This window comes from Apodemus sylvaticus, chromosome 3 (genome assembly GCF_947179515.1).
Source record: "Apodemus sylvaticus chromosome 3, mApoSyl1.1, whole genome shotgun sequence".
In the NCBI taxonomy this organism is placed as follows: domain Eukaryota; kingdom Metazoa; phylum Chordata; class Mammalia; order Rodentia; family Muridae; genus Apodemus; species Apodemus sylvaticus.
Genome location: NC_067474.1, coordinates 61,930,600 through 61,949,222, shown reverse-complemented (window position 1 = coordinate 61,949,222; position 18,623 = coordinate 61,930,600). Strand labels below are relative to the sequence as shown.

Sequence of the window (18,623 nt, the reverse complement as noted above, 5' to 3'; positions counted from 1 at the left end):
AGTCAGCGTCAGAGGGCATGCCTACAGCGCCCACCCTCGTCACTGTCCCCAGCGCCACAAACACAAACATCATGATGACGTCATCTGTGAAGGGGCTGAAGTCCTAGAAGAGCTGAATGATCCTTATCCTACTGGAAAACAAATCCCAACTCTGAAAACTAAGAGATAAGCCCAGAAATGATCAGATGTCACAACTTGAGACAAGGCTTTAAAATGCCCTTTGGGTATAAAGTATACACAAAGTCAGAAAGCACAAGAAATTATCAAAGGTTAGTGGACATTTCTTAAACAACATAACACAAATTCCTGTAGAAACCCTACGTCATATTTGGAGGTTTCAATATTTTATTAACGGATGATAAAATAAAAATTAAATACACAGGAGTGCTAGGGAGCTGGCACTCCTGTGTATTTAGTAAAGTGTTTGGAAACATGAAGAGCCGGATTCGGATTCCAGCACCCGCATAACAGCAGGTGTGGAAGTGGACATCTGCATTTCCAGCACTGGAGAGGCTGAGATGGGTGAATCCCTGGAAGTCGCTAGCCTAGCCAGTGTAGCTTCAGCAGTGATCTCCAGTTCAGTGAAAGAGTCTCTCAAAAATTAGGCAGAAAGTGACTGAGGAAGACACGCCATGTGTACCGCTGGCCTCCACACAGGCTATACATGTGAACACGGACACATCCATACTATACATCACACATACACATACACACACAATTTAAATATGCAGACCTAATACAAAGAATGAACTGGAAGCTGGATAAATGGCTCAGTGGTTAAGAACACACGCTGCTCTTCCGGAGGACCAGAACTCAGTTCCCAGCTCCCATGTCCAGAGGCTTACAACTGCCTCTAACTGCAGCTTCAGGGAATCCCCACCCTCCTCTAGACCTGATGGGCACCCAATGCCCCCACCCTCCTCTAGACCTGATGGGCACCCGCAAGCATGTGCACATACACACCCACACATTCAAACAAATGAAACAGATCTTCAAACAGTAGCTTCCATCTTTGCTGTGTGAGGAGCCAGTTTGGTGGCACTAGGTTCATAGAGAAGAGACAAGGGACAGATAAACGGAGAGCAGGTAAGACGAGAGGGGACACTCAGAGCAAGGGCAGCTATGGGAAGACTTTGTAAGACCTAGGCTAGAGAATGTGGGTGCCCTGCTACGACTCCCTCTTCCGAAATTAAGAATTTTTGGAAGTTTAGTAAAATAAAAATTACTGTGGAAAATGAAAAGACAAGGAACTTTTTTTCCTAGAGTATACATCTTTCATAAAATTAGTTCAAACCACGATGTTCAATATCCACCTACTTTTAATATACTCAAACCTAGAAAATCTATACAGCACATTCTCAGACCAAAACACAAAACCACTAAGCAAATGAAGGCACCTGAGTTCGTGTACTTTATAACCATAAGTGGCATGAAACCATAAATGCCTCAGTGTTTAAAAAAAAAGAATGTAACAAATTTAGAAAGAAAAACAGAAAAGGCGAAGTGTAAAAGGAGGAAGTGCCAAGACAAAATGAAGAAAATGCAGTCGAAATAAGTATGATAAAAATACCCTGGGGGAATTTAAGGAAACCGTTATAAGCAGATAGTAGAGTAAGTTCCAAAGACAAAGAAGAGGTGGGTTCAAATTAAGGATTAAGAACAGGAAAGGGAGCCGGGCGGTGGAGGCGCACGCTTGTAATCCCAGCACTCTGGGAGGCAAAGGCAGGTGGATTTCTGAGTTCAAGGCCAGCCTGGTCTACAGAGTGATCTCCAGGACAGCCAGGGCTACAGAGAAACCCTGTCTCAAAAAAAACAAAAACCAAAAAAAGAAAAAAAAGAAAAAAAAGAAAAAGAAAAGGAAAGGGGAAAAAATCCTGAGTGAAACGACTCTTGCTTCCCTGAAACACTGCGCTGGCCACGGACGACCAGCCCCTTCCTTTGGGAGAGTAAGGAGAGGATGCTAGCCTGGACTGAGGGGAGGGGAGCAGAGCGGAGCGGCACAGAGCGGCACAGCGGGCCACACGCAGGCGGGGGTGTGCAGCAGGAGGAAAGCAGAGCATCGCAGAGGCAGATGTCCAGCCAGCCTGTGACCTGACTGCCCGAGGTGTCCTCCAGGCCCTTCATCCCACGGTAAGTGTGCCACTTACCACGACCCATAGATCTCTAGAACAAGATCCAGGGGCTAAGGCAGAAGACACAGGAAGCAGGCCAGCTGCTGAGGAGCAGAGGGGTGAAGAGCCCACGCCTTACTCGTCACTGGCTCATCTCATCGTGCCTATGTGAAAATGAGAGCTCAAAGCTGTCGGTCTCCAAGTCTAGAAAAGGCTGAAATCCAGATTTTGAAGGGAAGCCTTGAAATGTCCATGGTTAACAACCAATTCCATTTTTTTTTTTTTTTTTTTTTTTTTTGGTTTTTTGGATTTGGCTTTTTTCGAGACAGGGTTTCTCTGTATAGCCCTGGCTGTCCTGGAACTCGCTCTATACACCATAGCCTTGAATTCAGAAATCCACCTGCCTCTGCCTTCCAGAGTGCTGGGATTACAGGCATGTGCCACTATCGCCTGGCCCAACGCCACTTTTAAAGACACCTTCTAACCTGAACAAGAGTAGAGTCTCCCTGGTGTCTTTCCACCATACTGCCAAGTTCTCCCGGCTTTGCCTTCTAGAACCACAAGGCCATGTCAACTCTCTAATGAGACTCCCATGTCTTCAGAACAACCGCCAGCCTTCCAGATTGTCCTGCAATGCCTGCAGCTGACATGACGGCAACCTGTCCCTATCTTCCCTGTCCCTTTCTCCGCCGACCTTCCCCACCACAACCTAGGGCAGCATATGAGTTACTGTCCTTGTGACAATAACAAAGTACCTAACAGAGCAATTTAAGGGAAGGATTTACTCTGACAGTTCAAGGGTTCGCTGCATCGTGCCCAGGCTGCAAGAACTTGAGATAGTAGTCACATGCATCCAGTCAGGATGTGTAGAACCAGCTCCCTTTCTCCTCCAGAAAATGGTGCGCCCCTACTTTAGGACAGGTCTTCCCATCTCAATGAATCTAATCAAGATGACCCCTCACAAATGCCTGGGGGTTCCCTAACCTAGGTAACCTCTCACAGTCGCCCAGGTCTGTCTCCTAAACTGGCATCATTATCGCATCTCACAGGTAACACCGCTGAAATCCCGCCTTCAGCATTGTGCCTTTCCTAAGCCTAGAACCACCACCTCTCCCAATTCTCTGCTGAGGCGCTGTTCATTCAGCCATGACACCATCCCGGAAAGAACTATGCAATGGACAGCTCCCTATGCCAGGTGCCATTCTAGGCACAATGTGATCGAAGTGAACCATGCAGACAAAAATACCTTTGATATGGAACTTATAAAGGAAAGAGAGCATGGACCACAGAATGAGAGGGGAGAGAGACTGCAGGTCCTGAAGGCAGCCATGTTGGAAAGTGGCCTTACAGCAAACACTTGGAGGAGGTGAGGAGCTACGTGACGAGGGCCAGACGGTTCCAGGCAAACAGAATATCAACAGCAAAGGCTGCAGGGAAAGGCATCCCTGGTGTTTCCAGGTGACCGACTATCCCTCAAGATCTGGTCCAAGCACCACTTACTCTAATTCCCACCAGTCAGAACCACCAGTCCTTGCTCTGTATGCATATCTTCTTACAAGCATTCTGTATTGGGGGAGGGGGCGGTATACCACCACCACCCCCTTTCTGATGTACACAAGAGTGACTGGTGGGAAGGAACTGGAAAAGTATAGGGGGAAAGGAAACTGTAATCAGAAGCTATTGTATGAAAAAAATCTATCTTCAGTAAAAGAAAGAAAAACAAAGGTAGTAAAATTGTTTACAAATTATTTAGCATACAAGTGTGCCTTCACTTCCCAGTCTCAGACTTTTTTTTGTGTGGATAGGACTCTGGTGAAAACAGGCCTGCATTTTCTCAAATAAATAAACCACATTAACGTTCTGGTTGCCTGTGATGTTTCCTGGAGAATCCAGAACTCACCCAGGTTGTTCCACTTTTTCTGTCATCTTGATCTGAACTCTAATCCACTAGGAGGCCATTCGTTCCATCTCTTTCCTTTATCACATCTTTCCTAAGTATTTCACAAAATAACTTTTCATGTCTGTACCACTCAATCTGAGGAACGCTTCCTAAATAGTACTCTCAAGTACCATTGGTATAAATAAGTTTGAGAGCAAACAGAACTGATTCTTAGTAGGCAGGGAAGGTAAATAGCACACAGGTAAAATGCAGCTAATGGGGAATTTTATCACCTAAATGTGTGTTGTGAGCCTTCCTGGGGATAGATGGAGCTTGGCTAACTTGAGATGTCGAAATCAAGGCCAGGAGAATATTTACAGAGAAATTTCCATTCACAGAGTAAGAATGACAAATGACCAAACAACTGCATGAAAAAGATGTTTACCCTCACTGCAGTCATTGGGAAAAGGCAAATCGAGACCACGTTGACACAATTTCACACCTACTGAGATGGCTGTAATCAGAAAGACAGACACAAATTCCAGGAAGCATGTGGAGAAACTAGGACACTCAAACATTGCCGGTGAGAACGTAAAAGAGTACAGAAACTTTGGAACATAGCTTGGCAGTTCATCAAAACATAAAAGACATGAGTTACCATGTGATCTACTAACACATTCAGTGTACACACAAGAGATAAAAACAGGATACACAAGAGATAAAAACAGGATGCACAAGGTGTCACCACATCTATACAGGAGAATATTATTCAACCCTAAAAGGGAATGTAGTTAGTTCTAACTCATGGATAAATGTTGAAAATACCATATTAATTAAAAGAAATGGGAAACAGTGGACCTCATAAGGTGTGATTCCACTTTCTTATGTCTGGACCTTGTAAGGTGTGATTCCACTTCCTTATATGTCTGGACCTCGTAGGGTGTGATTACACTTCCTCGTATGTCTGGACCTCGTAGGGTGTGATTCCATTTCCTTGTATGTCTGGACCTTGTAGGGTGTGTGATTCTACTTCCTTGTATGTCTGGACCTCATAGGGTGTGATTCCACTTCCTTGTATGTCTGGACCTCATAGGATATGATTCCACTTCCTTGTATGTGCAGAATGCAAACCCACAGTGACACAATGCAGAGCAGTAGCAGACAGCAGCTCAGGAGACCGAATGACTGTCAACAGTAGGAGGTTTCTTTTCAGGGTAAAAAACTGTTATAGAATTAGTGGTGATATTCAATTGTGTTACTAGACTATTCTTACTGTACTATTCATTTGTTTGTTTGTTTGTTTGTTTATTAATCCAATTAGTGTTAGTGGTCAGTAAGTACTTATTCTTAGGGGAAGAGGTAGATCCAGATGTACTAGGCAGGAATTTCCATTGCACATGTTTTGTAACAGAATAATCACCTCTCTTCCAACTATAGGTCTCTGAAGGCAGGGAGGGCCTCTCATATATTTCCCTAAATATTTGGTATGTTAGATTATACTACACAGGCTGAGTAAGTTAATAACCATATTTTACATATCCGAGACCTCAACCACTGTTTTCCACACTAACTAGCCAACTCATTGTTTAGTCCCTATAACTCTGAGGTATCACTAGCCAGGCTCTCCTGTCAGCCTGCCGTCTATAAGATTCTTACTACCACGGAGCTAGAGGAACTGCTTCTTTCTTCTCTGACACATTGGAACCCAGTTCAAACTCTCCATCTTCGTCAACCACTGAACGCCACACGCTGCTGTCTTCCTACCTCTTTAACCACAGTCCCTGAACCACAAGTGCTTCGAATATTTAGCTTCATTTGTTCTTCTCAAATACCTGAAAGCTTCCAAAGCCAAAAAGGACCATGGCTCCTCTCAGGAATGGGGAAAAGATGTTATCTCAGGCTATGTAGTCTCCAGCTCTAGTTCATCTTCACAAAAGTCACACAAGTGCCACAATTCCTTTTCTCTTTGGAAAAACAGAAAGCCTCCTCACAAATTAGATTTTTAAAGAGTAACTATAAATTAAAAGATGTAAACAAAGACAAAAGACCATCAGAAGCCTGAAGTCCAGAATGAGTAGAGGGCTGTGGAAAGAGACAGTAAAAAGAGCTTACATAAGTGAGAGGAGAAAGGGGCTTGCTGCTTGGGGGCGATGCGATGCTGCCCCGGCCAGAGCTGAGAGGACAGACAGCACAGGCCCATGCAGCATCACTGCCTTAAAGGCACAGGCTTTCCAAACCGAGTCGACCCTGACAAAAAGAAGACGACTACAGCAAGCAGCTTGCATCCTGAACAGCAGCAGACCACGAAGCTGACTCCAAAATACATTTCCTGGGCAAACCAATCGTGCTTGGCGATAATGAACAAACTTTCAGATCATACTTAGAAACTACTGCTAAATATTTACACCGTCTTGACAAGGCGCCAGAAGACCAGATATTAAAGAACACACCCTCGTGATAAAAAAACAAAAACAAAAAACTGGAGGGCACCTGCAGATTCAAGACAATCATCTATAGGTTAACTTGCAACCTAGCTGCTGAAGCTTTTGAGAACAGATAAGTGTGTGTGTGTGTGTGTGTGTGTGTGTGTGTGTGTGTGTGTGGAGAGAAAGAGAGAGAACAAGAGAAAGATCGAGTGAGAGAGTGTGTGTGTACACTTAGATTCCTTATAAAGGCATGCTCTAAAAGACATCTTCTTTTCCACTAGAATGGAGAAAGGGAGAGTGGTTTGGCCTAACAAGATACTCTGACCACATCTTTTAAGGAGAGTCTGGTGAAAACGATGGAAAATATCAAACTCCAAAAGCTTGAAAATCTACTCAACTAAAAAGATCACGCCGCTTGAATGTCTGATTAACTGATGCATCCACAAACTTCCAGTAAAACACTGCAGGTCCCCAACCTTTCTGTAATCTAAATAATTTCTATTGATAGGGCTGGAGAGATGGCTCACTGGTTAAGAGTACTGACTGCTCTTCCAGAGGTCCTGAGTTCAATTCCCAGCAACCACACGGTGGCTCACAACCATCTGTAATGGGATCTGATGCCCTCTTCTGGTGTGTCTGAAGACAGCTACAGTGTACTCACATATAACAATAAATAACTCTTTAAAAATAAAAAATTAAAATAAGCCGGGCGGTGGTGGCGCACGCCTGTAATCCCAGCACTCTGGGAGGCAGAGGCAGGCGGATTTCTGAGTTCAAGGCCAGCCTGGTCTACAGAGTGAGTTCCAGGACAGCCAGGGCTATACAGAGAAACCGTCTCGAAAAAACCAAAAAAAATAAAAAATAAATAAAAAAAAAATCAAAAAAAATTAAAATAATAGTAATAATAATAATAGTTTCTATTGATAAAGCCCATAAGCTCATCTTCTTATTTACAAATGCCACAAAGGCCTGAGTAACCCAGCACATACAGCCTGACAGAATCAGACGCCAATAAAGATCCCAGAAGCCTAAAATAGCAAACCAAAGGATAACAAAAGGGAGTCGAGGGTCATACTTAGATTTTAAAGCTCAATACACACGGGAACCTTGGGACCTGCCATCTCAAGCTGTATTTAACACAAATGTATGGTGTGCCCACGGTGGATTACTACAGTTCTCAATTCCGTCAACTAAAACGTGCATTTTCCTTCTTTGTCCCAGACAATTATAACAAAAATCTGTCATGGTGCCCTGGAAAGATGGTTCGGCCATGAGGAGGAGCACTTGCTGCTCTCACGGAGGACCTCAGTTCAGTTCCCAGCAGCTCTCAATGGAGAGCCCAGTTCCTGAGGAATTTTCCTCTCCTGCCCTCTTCTGGCCTCTGTAGGCACTGCATGCATGTGATATATACACATGCAGGTAAAACACATAAAATAAAAATAAAATACAATTAAGGTATACCTTAGCCCTTGAAAACATTGCATTCATTATTGCTGACAAATATTTCTAAAGGAAGGCTGAGATATTAAATCTAAATCTGTTTTAATTGAAGAAACTGGGAAAAATCAACTGACTTGCACCCAAATTTCAGCTCTGCAGCACCGGCTATGGGCTCCAGTTGAGCCCCCTTCTTCCCACACCATGCGAGTGCCCAGGCCTTTCTGAACGTTTGTCCTACGCACTAGGACAGAATCAGAAAGAGTTACAAAACACCCATCAACAAATGCTATGCTTTGCTAAGGACAAATGAAGTTATCTAACTCCACCCACAACACACACATACACACACACACATGCACGCACACACGCATGCACACGCATACACGCACAAATAACCATAGCACATCACCCAGTAAGATATTTTGACAGTATGATCACCTACAAAAATGTCACTCTGATATACAATCAGCTTATCTTCTTAAAGAGTGATGATGGCTTACTAAAGCATCATCCCGTCCAAATTACTATTAGAAAAATAGAAGAGAGTTTATGGATGGAAAGGCTTTTAATGGACATGCCATTTTTACCAGTTCTCAAAATCTCTCATAAAACATACCTTATGAAAAGTACTAAAAAAAAAAAAAAAAAAAAAAAAAAAAGCCAGCATAAACCCTCCTGTGCCTAAACCACTGTCCCATAAACACAGCCCCTTCAAGAATTCACAGGCTATCTGGCAGGCCCCACTAGCTGACTCCCATTGACCCTCAGGTGCACCCCCTCCTCCACGCTTCAGCCCTTGTTAAAAGGCCAAGTGTTAGGCTGAGAAGTGCTAAAAGCCCAAGTGAGGAAGAGCTGGCTTCTGACAACCAAGTCTGCTGGGCCAGCTGCAAGCCAACCTGACCTCCCCTCCCCCAAAGAGAATCAGGAAGGCTCTCCTTGCCCCAGGCCCTGAGTCCCCCGGCTCCTCTGGGAAGGGGGAACTTTACCGCCTGGTCCCCTCCTCTCCCATGTCATCCATTAAAACCCCAGCAAGCTCTTTGTTTCCAACAGCTGTGGGAGGGCAGGCGGCCTTGGAGAGAGGGGAGAGGTCACTTGGTCCCTGGCTCCCCTGGCTGCCAATCTCCAGGTCCTCCTGCAAAACACACACTCCACCGTTGCCTCTCTTTCTACACCACTTTAATTAACCCGGGGTTACTCTAGCTACACAGGGGCACTCTCTGAGACCTAATTACCTTTCATACCCAAATCCCACACAAGATGACTCCCTAGCTCCCTCCCTCTGTCAAACTGGGTTCACTACTGGACCCTCATCCCTTCACCCTATATACATACCCCAGCGTGGTTACCTGAGCCTCAGGCTTTGTCCAGACACAACCAACAAAACACTTCCTGGGGCCCCCTGGGACTCCCTGCTGCCCTGATTCAGAGACCCATGCACCGATTAGGTCCCCCACTGCACCCCTGAATCCAAAGGACAAACATAACCACTCCTTCCTTTTACTGGCATAACCTCTCTGAGACCCAGGAACTCTAAGAAAGAACCTCCCCAACACATGGTCAGTCCTCAGGCCCTTATCCTCAGTCCCCCAGCTCCTCGCCATCACACACACACACACTCACTCACACACACACACACACACACACACACTCCCTTTGAAGCCTAGCCGTCCTCCCTCCCTTGAGGTTTCACAACACTTTACACGCGCTTCCACGAGCACACCCAGAATCACCGCTCCGTCTCGCGGAACCTCACCAGCTCACCACGCCGCAAGGGCCGCCCTGGCCCCGGCCACTCGACACCCACGGGCTCACACACGACCACTCCCCATCCCTAACCCAGGTCCCCAAGCCCGCACCGCGAACTCGCGTCCTGCCCTCCGCCCGGCCCCCGGGACTCCTCAGTACCCAGGTCCACACCGGGTCCTCCCGCGGCCCAGAACGGCGGAAGGGAGGAGCCCCAGAGGCGACCGCCGGCCGCTCCTACCTGAGCAGTTGATGCTTTTGCCTCTGCCTCCGGGACAGTCCCCGCCGCCGCCCGCGGGCTGGTTGGACGCGCGGCTCCCGGGCAGGCAGAAGGCGAAGAGCAGAAGCACCGACGTGTAGCCGCAGACGGCGAGCGGGGGCGCGGCCGGCAGCCCGAGCGGCGCCTGGGCGCCCATGCTGTCGCGGCCGCACGGCGGGGAGCTCCGGGAGCGGCAGGCCGGACACACCGGCCCCGCGCCGCCTCCTAGCAGCCGTGCCGCCGCCCGGGGCAGCCCCGCAGCATCCCCGCCAGGCCCCGGGCCCTCCGCGCTCGGGACAGCCTCGTTAGGGGGACCCCGGCGCGGGCGAGGGGCGCGGGCGCGCGAGGGCAGGGAGCGCGCCGCGTGGGGAACACGGAGCTGGGGCGCGCGCGGGGGGCGCGGGGCGGGGACGGACGCAGCCTCTAGCTCGCAGGCTCGCCTTCCCTTTGTGTCCGCGCGGCCGTCGCCGCCGCGTCACAAAGACCCCGGCCCGCCCGGTGAGGGGCGCGTGACGGAGCCGCGGGCGGGGAGGGAGCGGCGACCCCGCCCCGCGCACACCCCCGGCGCCGAGCTCCGCCCCTCCCGGGGAGCCATTGTTCCTGAGGCGGGCGGGGGCGCGGGCCGGGGTCGCCGATCCCTCTGGCTGGCCGGACGGCGCCGAGGATGCTGGAGAGCGCTCCGAGACCGTGTCTCCAGAAGCCCTTTGTGAGCCTTCCCAAGCGCCTTCTAACCCTGCACGAGCTCAGGTGGTCTTTCGTGTGTTTTCCAGGTGGAGGTAAAGGCAAAAGGTGACTTGTCCAAGGTCAGTCACATCCCAAGAAATGGGCAGGATCGGGATTAGTACCTAGTTCTCACTCCAGCTGTGCACTTCTCAGGGGGAAAGACTTAATCCCTAAAACTCATCCCACCGGCTTCCAGGATAACTACATCTCTCGGCTGAATGTTTAAAGTGCGTTACCCTTTCCGCGCATAATAGCAAAGATTTAGAGCGGATTTGCTATATCCAAGGCCTAGAGGAAGCCCTTAGCCTGTATCCTCTCCAGTTCTATTTCACAGCCCTACAAAGGAGTTTGCATTGTGGTTTTCTTCCTTCCCCAAATCAGGAAGTTGGGACCAAGAGTCTTCCAGCTGTCTGGAGCCCAGTACGGTGCTCTGCAGTCCTCACCTTGCTAGATGATAACTTTACAGAGGCAATAAGACCATAGGCCGAATCCTTGGTAAGCTTCTGCTTTGTTCAGTCTGTTATGTTGCCCACTTCAGAAGGAATTTTAGAATTTCATTGTAAAAATTAAGAAATATGCAAAAAGGCCACTTGAAGAAAGCTACAATTTAATTCAAGACAAACACTGACATAGAAATAAAGATAAAATAAGCTGACAAGCAGGAAAAGTTCAGACAAGGGATATACAAGAAAGGTTTGAAGACTAGCAAGAGATAGCCCCGAAGCTGAGAGCACGGGCTGCTTCTGAAGAGGCCCCAGACTGGATTTCCACAGCAGCTCACAACCATCTGTAAATACACTTTCAAGGGAATCGGAGACTCTCTTCCGGCCTCAAAGGGCGGTATAGACATGTGGCACAAATGTGCATCAAACAAAACGCCCATATATGTTACAAACACATTTATTTCTTAAAAATATGTAAAGCCACTAGCAATAAAGGGAAAGATATTTAAACCAAAAAGTTACCCCTTTGGATGATTATTAAAAAGTTAGAAAGATTGACAAACTTAGTACTATTCATTTGTATATTTAGGAGGGAGGGGCAACCTAAATATGAAGGAAAAACTAAATTTGTTTCTCTGACAATACCAATATTTGAATTTGAATTGAATATTTGAATATTTAAAGCATGTTTATGCTTTAAAGATGGCTGAACAGGGCACAATGAATAAAGATGTTCATTACAGCCGGGCGGTGGTGGCGCACCATTTCTGAGTTCAAGGCCAGCCTGGTCTACAAAGTGAGTTCCAGGACAACCAGGGCTATACAGAGAAACCCTGTCTCGAAAAAAACCAAATCCAAAACAAACAAGCAAACAAAAAAAGATGTTCATTACAGCTTTTGTGTAATTGTAAATTATGGCCCCAGTGATCATCACATCAGGTGACGTCCAGCTGCCGATGACTCGGGATCCAGGGGGTCTGAAGCACATAAGCTCATATAGGCACACACTAATAAATAAATAAATAAATAAATAAATAAATAAATAAATAAATAAATAAATACTTTTTAAAGAAAAGAAAAGCTTGCCTTTCTAAAATGTTGATATGTACCAACCCAAAGAAAGGGCAAGGCTGCTTTACCCCATTACATTACCACTGACTCTGGAAAACAGGATTGTGGGTAATAGGTACTTGCCCCTCATATTTTTCTGTTGAATTTTTTCAACATAAAGGTTTTGTCGGCATAATTTTAAAAACTATTTGCTGTTCGGTTGCACTTCTGTCGTGCTTTTTATCTAAATCGTTCTGCATCTCTAACACCCTCTGGTTTGCCTCCAGCCTCTGAGCTGTTAGCCTTGGACTTCCTGATGCCCTGAACCAAGAGTGATCCCAGCCCCTTCCTCCTCAGCCACAGCAGAGGCCTCCTTCTGAGGCCAAGCTCCCAGCAGCCTCTGCTAAAGCTTGAGGTTCCGGATGCTTCATCCATGAACAGTGTCTTTACACTCCCAGCCCAGGGATTCTGCCTTAAATTTCCATTTGCCTGCTAATCATAGCCCAGGCAAAAATACTAAGGACACAACTTTAAATTGAAAGCAAATAACCCTAGGTCATGAATCCAAATTCCCATCTGGATCTTTCTCCAGATCAGGTAAGTAAGAAGTCAACATGGATTTCTCCAAAATTTTCACATTGGAAAAGATTCCAAGAAGGGAGTTTTACTCCAGGGAGAAAGGAACTCTCTGACTTTAATCCTACGGTGTCAGAAAGGATTTCTCTTTTTATTGTGTGGTCAAAGAAGGAAAAAGATTTTAGAGGTTACATAGAAACCCTACATACATGTTTAGTAATTATGATTCCCAAATAACAAATAACAAAAGGATGTGAGACTCCTGTGTAAAATGCACCCGAAATGTAGATTTCTAAAAACCCACTCCAGACAGTCTGGAGGAAGTTTTAGTATCCATTTCTTTTAAAGTTCTCTAAATAACTCAGATGCACTGCCAAGGTTAGAAACCCCTGACCTAACCTTGATCAATCAACTATTGCTCCTTAACAAACAACCATAAAATGTCTGTGCCATGAGACCATTTTTCTTCATGGGTCTTACAGGGTCTGTGCTAGGATTGGCTGATTTAGGGTAGCTCTGGATGAATGGTTCTGCTTCAACTGCAGACCCAAGCGGGGCTTGGTTCTTGTGCACAGGCTGAACTCTGAATTAGGTCACCAGAATTAACGCTGGGTTCTGGTTGCCAGAGCAGAGGCTTCCGGGAGGACTTGTCAGGGTTGAAGGTTATACAGGCAGCTTCCTCCTGCTGCTTGTCCACGTCTAATAACATCCCACCAGCTAAGGCCAGTCCCCCCAACGAGACCCCAAAATCAAAAAGTAGGAAGGTCTGGGTTAGGTGTCAAAAGTGCTTGTGATATAAGCATGAGGGCCTGAGTTCACATGCGCGTGCGCGCGCGCATACACACACACACTACTACCACCACCCACAAAATAATAATGATACATCATAATTTTAAAAATAAAATAATATATAATTAACCAATGGGGGAAATACTGGAAGTCAGCCTCTGACACACACACACACACACACACACACAAGTACAGAAGTTAGCCCAGACGTGGAATGGATGTTTTTGAAAAAATACCTATCAGGGATCCTGCATGTGACTAATTATTATGATTTAAAAGAATGTTTTCAGCTCTAAGTAAAAGATAACCCAAAGTAACTTAAACAAAAAGATTGGGAGGGGCAGCGCTCAGAGGTTTATTTCTTGTTATTGTTTAAACCAGAGGCAGTGCCTTCTCCATACTTTGGTTTTTGTCCTCAGTAATAAAGCTTGACTCATGGAGAGCAGTCGTTTCTTTAGGAAACCTTTGTGAGCGCTCCTTGCATCACACCACAGCAGACTCTTGGGGCCAGAGATAATCCTGCCCTTGCCATGTGGGGGTGGGGAGACATCTGAAAATTAACAGTTACAACACAATGTGATAAATACTAAATATAAACGTGGTTGGGGTAGGGGTGAAGGAAATGGCAAATCCTATTCCAGACTCCCAGCCCTGCCAAAATCCCGGCTTTCCTGGCCCTCCTGCTGGCTGCCCTAGCTGTATAATGAAGTCCTGATAAGTCTAATGAGACACCTTGGGGCTGACTAATTGGCCCTGGAAGGAGACATTCACAATGCCCGAGCCAGAAACAGGGAGAGGGGTGATTTATGGAAGAGCATGGGAACACCCGAGATTGGCATATAATCCAATTTGAGAGTCTAGACCCCAAATCTAGACGGAAAGGCTCACAGTCTGTCCCAATCCAACATCTCTGTCCTAAGGGAGTTTAGTGTCAAATATTGATAACACAGTTAACATAATATAAAAACAAGGCTGCAGTATTACTAACAAATGCTATGACGAGGAGGCGGACAAGACTTCATAAGGAGAGTGGAAGAGCCAGATAAAGGGGGGCCAGGGTTCCAGACAAGCAAAGGGCCTGTGAGAGGTCTGAATGCCAGCCACTGTTGAAAGGACCGGTTCACTGAGCCAGCCGGTGTTTCCTAAGAATCTACTATGGTTGCTGTTCTGTTCTGGGTACGGAGAAGCTGCACTGGAGAGACAGAGCAGCTGCCTTTCACGGCCCTTACAGTCGAGTAGGGAAAACCAGATCCTAATAAAAATAGGACATGAAATTGTGGAGAGATGGCAACGAGGACAGTTCACTGGAGACACACTGCATCCTGGATGATGTCGGACACCTTGTATCTGGTGGTCACTAATCCCCCTCACACCTGGTTAGTGTGACTTCCATTTCATAGATGAGGAAGCAAAGCCCTAATAAGGTCCAGCACCTGAGGCCACGCCTGAGTTCACTCTAGCCCTGAAGGCTCGCCGCACCACAAACTCGGAGGAGGAATGCATCATTTTCTGATACAAGATGGAGTAATGATTGGCACCATCAGGATGGCAGCCAGACTCCTAGCAACAGCTAAGAGGCGCGATCACCCTAGATGCCATTCAGACGAATGGATCAAGAAAACATCTGTGTGCCCAATGGCGTGTTACTCGTTCTTAAAGACCCTCTCATTTGCGTCAGCTAGTTGGAGCTGGGGAACAAAATGCAGGGTAGAATAAACAAGACACAAAGTGCCTCGTGTGCTCCCCCAGACCTGGATGCTTAGACACGTGAACCTTTAAGTGAAATTGGTGATCAATAACTAGAGGTTGAGAAAGGAGCAAGGGTCAGGGGAGGGTCAAGGACGGTGGTTGGCTATCACTAACACAGCGTATGCATGTGTGGAAATATTAAATGAAGCTCCTCTTGTATGTACGATTGATAAACATTTCTTTAAAAAAGAGACTGCAGCTGGGAGCTTGGTGTGTGGCTCAGAGATAAAGCACATTCCTAGCCTAGTGATCCAGGCCCAGGGTTAAAGCCCCAGAATCAATGTTTTTAGCATTTTAAACCGTAGCCACCAAAGGATATGCGTAAGCCATCCTTGGATGTCAAAAGAGTTTGTTAGGTTTCTTTGCTGGCGTGATGTGGGGGATCTTTTGAATACTCTGGTACAGACTCCGGTGGAAGGCGCTATTGCTGTTACCCTCATCCCTCTAATGATCCTCAATTATGCAGATGGAGAGTGGGAGCCTGGGCCACATTTGCAGACATCTGAAGAAAAGGTGCTATAGGAATCCAGAAAGCTAGTCTAATTCCCACTGAAGGAGATCAGGCTCCCAGCTGTAGCTCCGTCAGTCTGAAAGCCTTCTCACCCAAACACTCCTGTGAGTGGGTAGAAAGGGAGGAGACACCCCTAGGTTCTCTTACAGGCCTTCCTGTCACTCAATTGTTCAGCACCTCTCTAAATACAGTGGGGAGGTTTTTTATCTCTGTATCTTTCAGCAAACAGAAAATGTCAGCTGCAATTCATAGATTTCTCCAATGGTTTTAGCTTACGAAGGACTGTGCCCCCAAAATGGCTTCTCTGGAAAAGACAGTCAGACATAAGTGGAAATAGCAGTTCCAATGTGCTAATTAAGAGTGTCTGCTCTGGATCCAAGCCATCTGGGTTTGCCCTTAGCTCTGCTAGTTCTTTGATGCCTGGGCAGGTTACTTAGCTGTTCTGTGTCAGTTGTATAACCTGCTGAGTTCCATTCCTATCTGCTTCACAGAGTTGCTCTAAGGACAACATGAGCTGATGTGTACAGAGTACTTAGAACCATGCTTTGTGCATCTCACATATTCACCAAGTAATTGGCTAGAAGTAGAAATGGCGTAGTAACTACATGATAGATGTTAGTAACTGTCTGCAGCTAAGCTGAGGTTACACCCTAAGCTAAGAGCTCTGTGTGTGTTACCTTGTATAGTACTGCACAAAACCTGAGCAAGACACCAGGATCATCTCCATTCTGAAGTTAGGAAAACAGTCTTGGAATTTGCCCAAGTCCACACGGTGCAAAGCAGGGCAAGGGGCCTGGTCTGTCTTATTCCACAGTCTATACTCTGAATCAAACCCCAAAGAGTTAACAGCCAAGAGAACTCCTCTGGGCTGGTTGCCTACGAGAGAAACATGTAAGAGGGCAGTCTGGTGACTAGCAGAGGCAGCCAAGCTGTTAGGAAATAAAGCAGATAACCAGGTGGGCCAGGGAGACAGACAAGAGCTGAGCGGTGTGGTGCACGCTTCTAATCCCAGGGCTTGAGAGGCAAACACTGAGGATGGATAGAGCTCCAAGGTCAGCCCAGGATACATAGCATGAGAGAGAGACAGAGAGAGAGAGAGAGAGAGAGAGAGAGAGAGAGAGAGAGAGAGAGAGAGAGAGAGAGAGAGAGAGAGAGAAAGGAAGGAGAAGAGAGAAAGGGGTAGGGATGGAAGGAGTGGCTGAGTTTAATTTTTATCCAAAGTCTAGGAACAGCATCCGTTGAGCCCACAATCCTGAAAGAGACATCAAGGAACTAGGAATTAGAGTGAATCAAGCATAACTAAATAACTCTGTTTTGCCACCGAATGTGTTTAAGTATGTCAGCTTGCCTCTGTATGTATACATATGTATTGAGCATATGTCATTTGCCTGTATGCATACATATGTAAGGAGTATATCAGCTTGCTTCTTCTGTACATATGCATAAGTGCTAAGCATATGCCGTTTCACTCTGTGTGTACATATGTAAGGAATGAGTATATATCAGATTGCCTCTGAGGAAAGTGTGCATGCAGGCAGGCATGCATACTCAAGTGTTACAATTGAGCCCTGTGCTCATACATGTACATGTGCACTTACACATACATGAACATATAAACCTCATCTTGCATTGCACATGTGAGCATGAATTAAATCAGAAGATTTAAATTCCTTCTTTGCTGCCACTTGAAAATGACTGCCTAAAATCTAATGGCCGAGGGAGCTGTCAGCAAGGTCAGTACAGTCGGACTTAACAGCCTGGATTCCCAATTGAGAGAGATGCAAAGGGGAAACTGCCCATCCTGGACCGTTCCTCTCAGCACAGGAAAGCAGTGATAGGATGCAGAGGAACTTTGGCGACGGTGACTTCAGTGATGATGAGTGCAGGATCAGGGCAGGGAGCATGATGACAGTCACTGCATTCATCATTAGGGGTGGCCCATGATATGCCAGGCAGTCAGGAGGCAGGGAAGACTCAGAGGTGAAGAAGACACACACAGTCCCTGTCCTGCAGCCTAGCAGAGGAGTCAAACCTCAAACAGACCCCTGAGGTACCAAGAGTTGGAGATGTGACAGAAACCTTCCCCAGAGTGACGTTTAAACTGAGACCGAGAGGTTAATGTAGAGTTAGAGGGAGGTGAAGGAGAGAGATTATTCTATGGAGAAACCCAACATGTGGAAATGAAGTCTAGACTATGGCAAATTCAAGAGACAGAGGAAAATGGATTTACTGTCTCATGGCATATGTGAAGTCAATGTTGTGCTCATAGAAGCAGCAATGAGGAGGATCTTTATAGAGACTGGGATGACTCATGAGTGGGGTGTATTGGCTAAAGGAGATATAATTATAGTTAGAAAGGAAGAACAAGCTGGGAAGTGGTGGTACACACCTTTAATCCCAGCACTTGGGAGGCAGAGGCAGGCGGATTTCTTAGTTCGAGGCCAGCATGGTCTACAGAGTAAGTCCCAGGACTACACAGAGAAACCCTATCTCGAAAAAAAAAAAGAAAAAGAAAGAAAAAAGGGAAGGAAGGAAGGAAGGAAGGAAGGAAGGAAGGAAGGAAGGAAGGAAGGAAGGAAGGAAGGAAGAATAAACTCAAAAGGTCTGTCACACACTGTGGTGGCTAAAGGTAATAATCCCACCCCATCCCCACTGTGAGTGTGTGTGTGTGTGTGTGTGTGTGTGGTGTTGCATGTTGAACACAGCACCATCTGTGCCTAAGGTACATTGCTGTATTATATTCTTGACAAAAATGCAAAGAAAGTGATGCTAAATGTTCTTGTCCCCAAATAGCAATTGCATGCTAGTCTGTGTATTAATTAGGTAGATTTGACCATTTCACGACACATGTATACTTCCCAACATTGTGGCATGTACAATAAATACACATGAATTTACCTGATAACTTGAAAGGAACAGAAAAG

At 46.3% G+C, this 18,623-nt stretch overlaps 1 protein-coding gene across 2 annotated transcripts in view; it reads right to left on the bottom strand.

The window, feature by feature from the left end:
- Positions 1-18,623, bottom strand: part of LOC127680792 (tomoregulin-1) — a 127,524-nt gene that overhangs the window by 71,498 nt on the left and 37,403 nt on the right. Inside the window, exon 1 of one of the 2 annotated variants that reach the window (XM_052176484.1) lies at positions 9,841-10,015. The exons of the other annotated variant lie outside the window; for it this stretch is intronic. Coding sequence (XP_052032444.1) covers positions 9,841-10,015 — 175 coding nt within the window. Of the gene's footprint in view, positions 1-9,840; positions 10,016-18,623 lie in introns of those variants that run through there. 2 annotated transcript variants of the gene reach the window in all.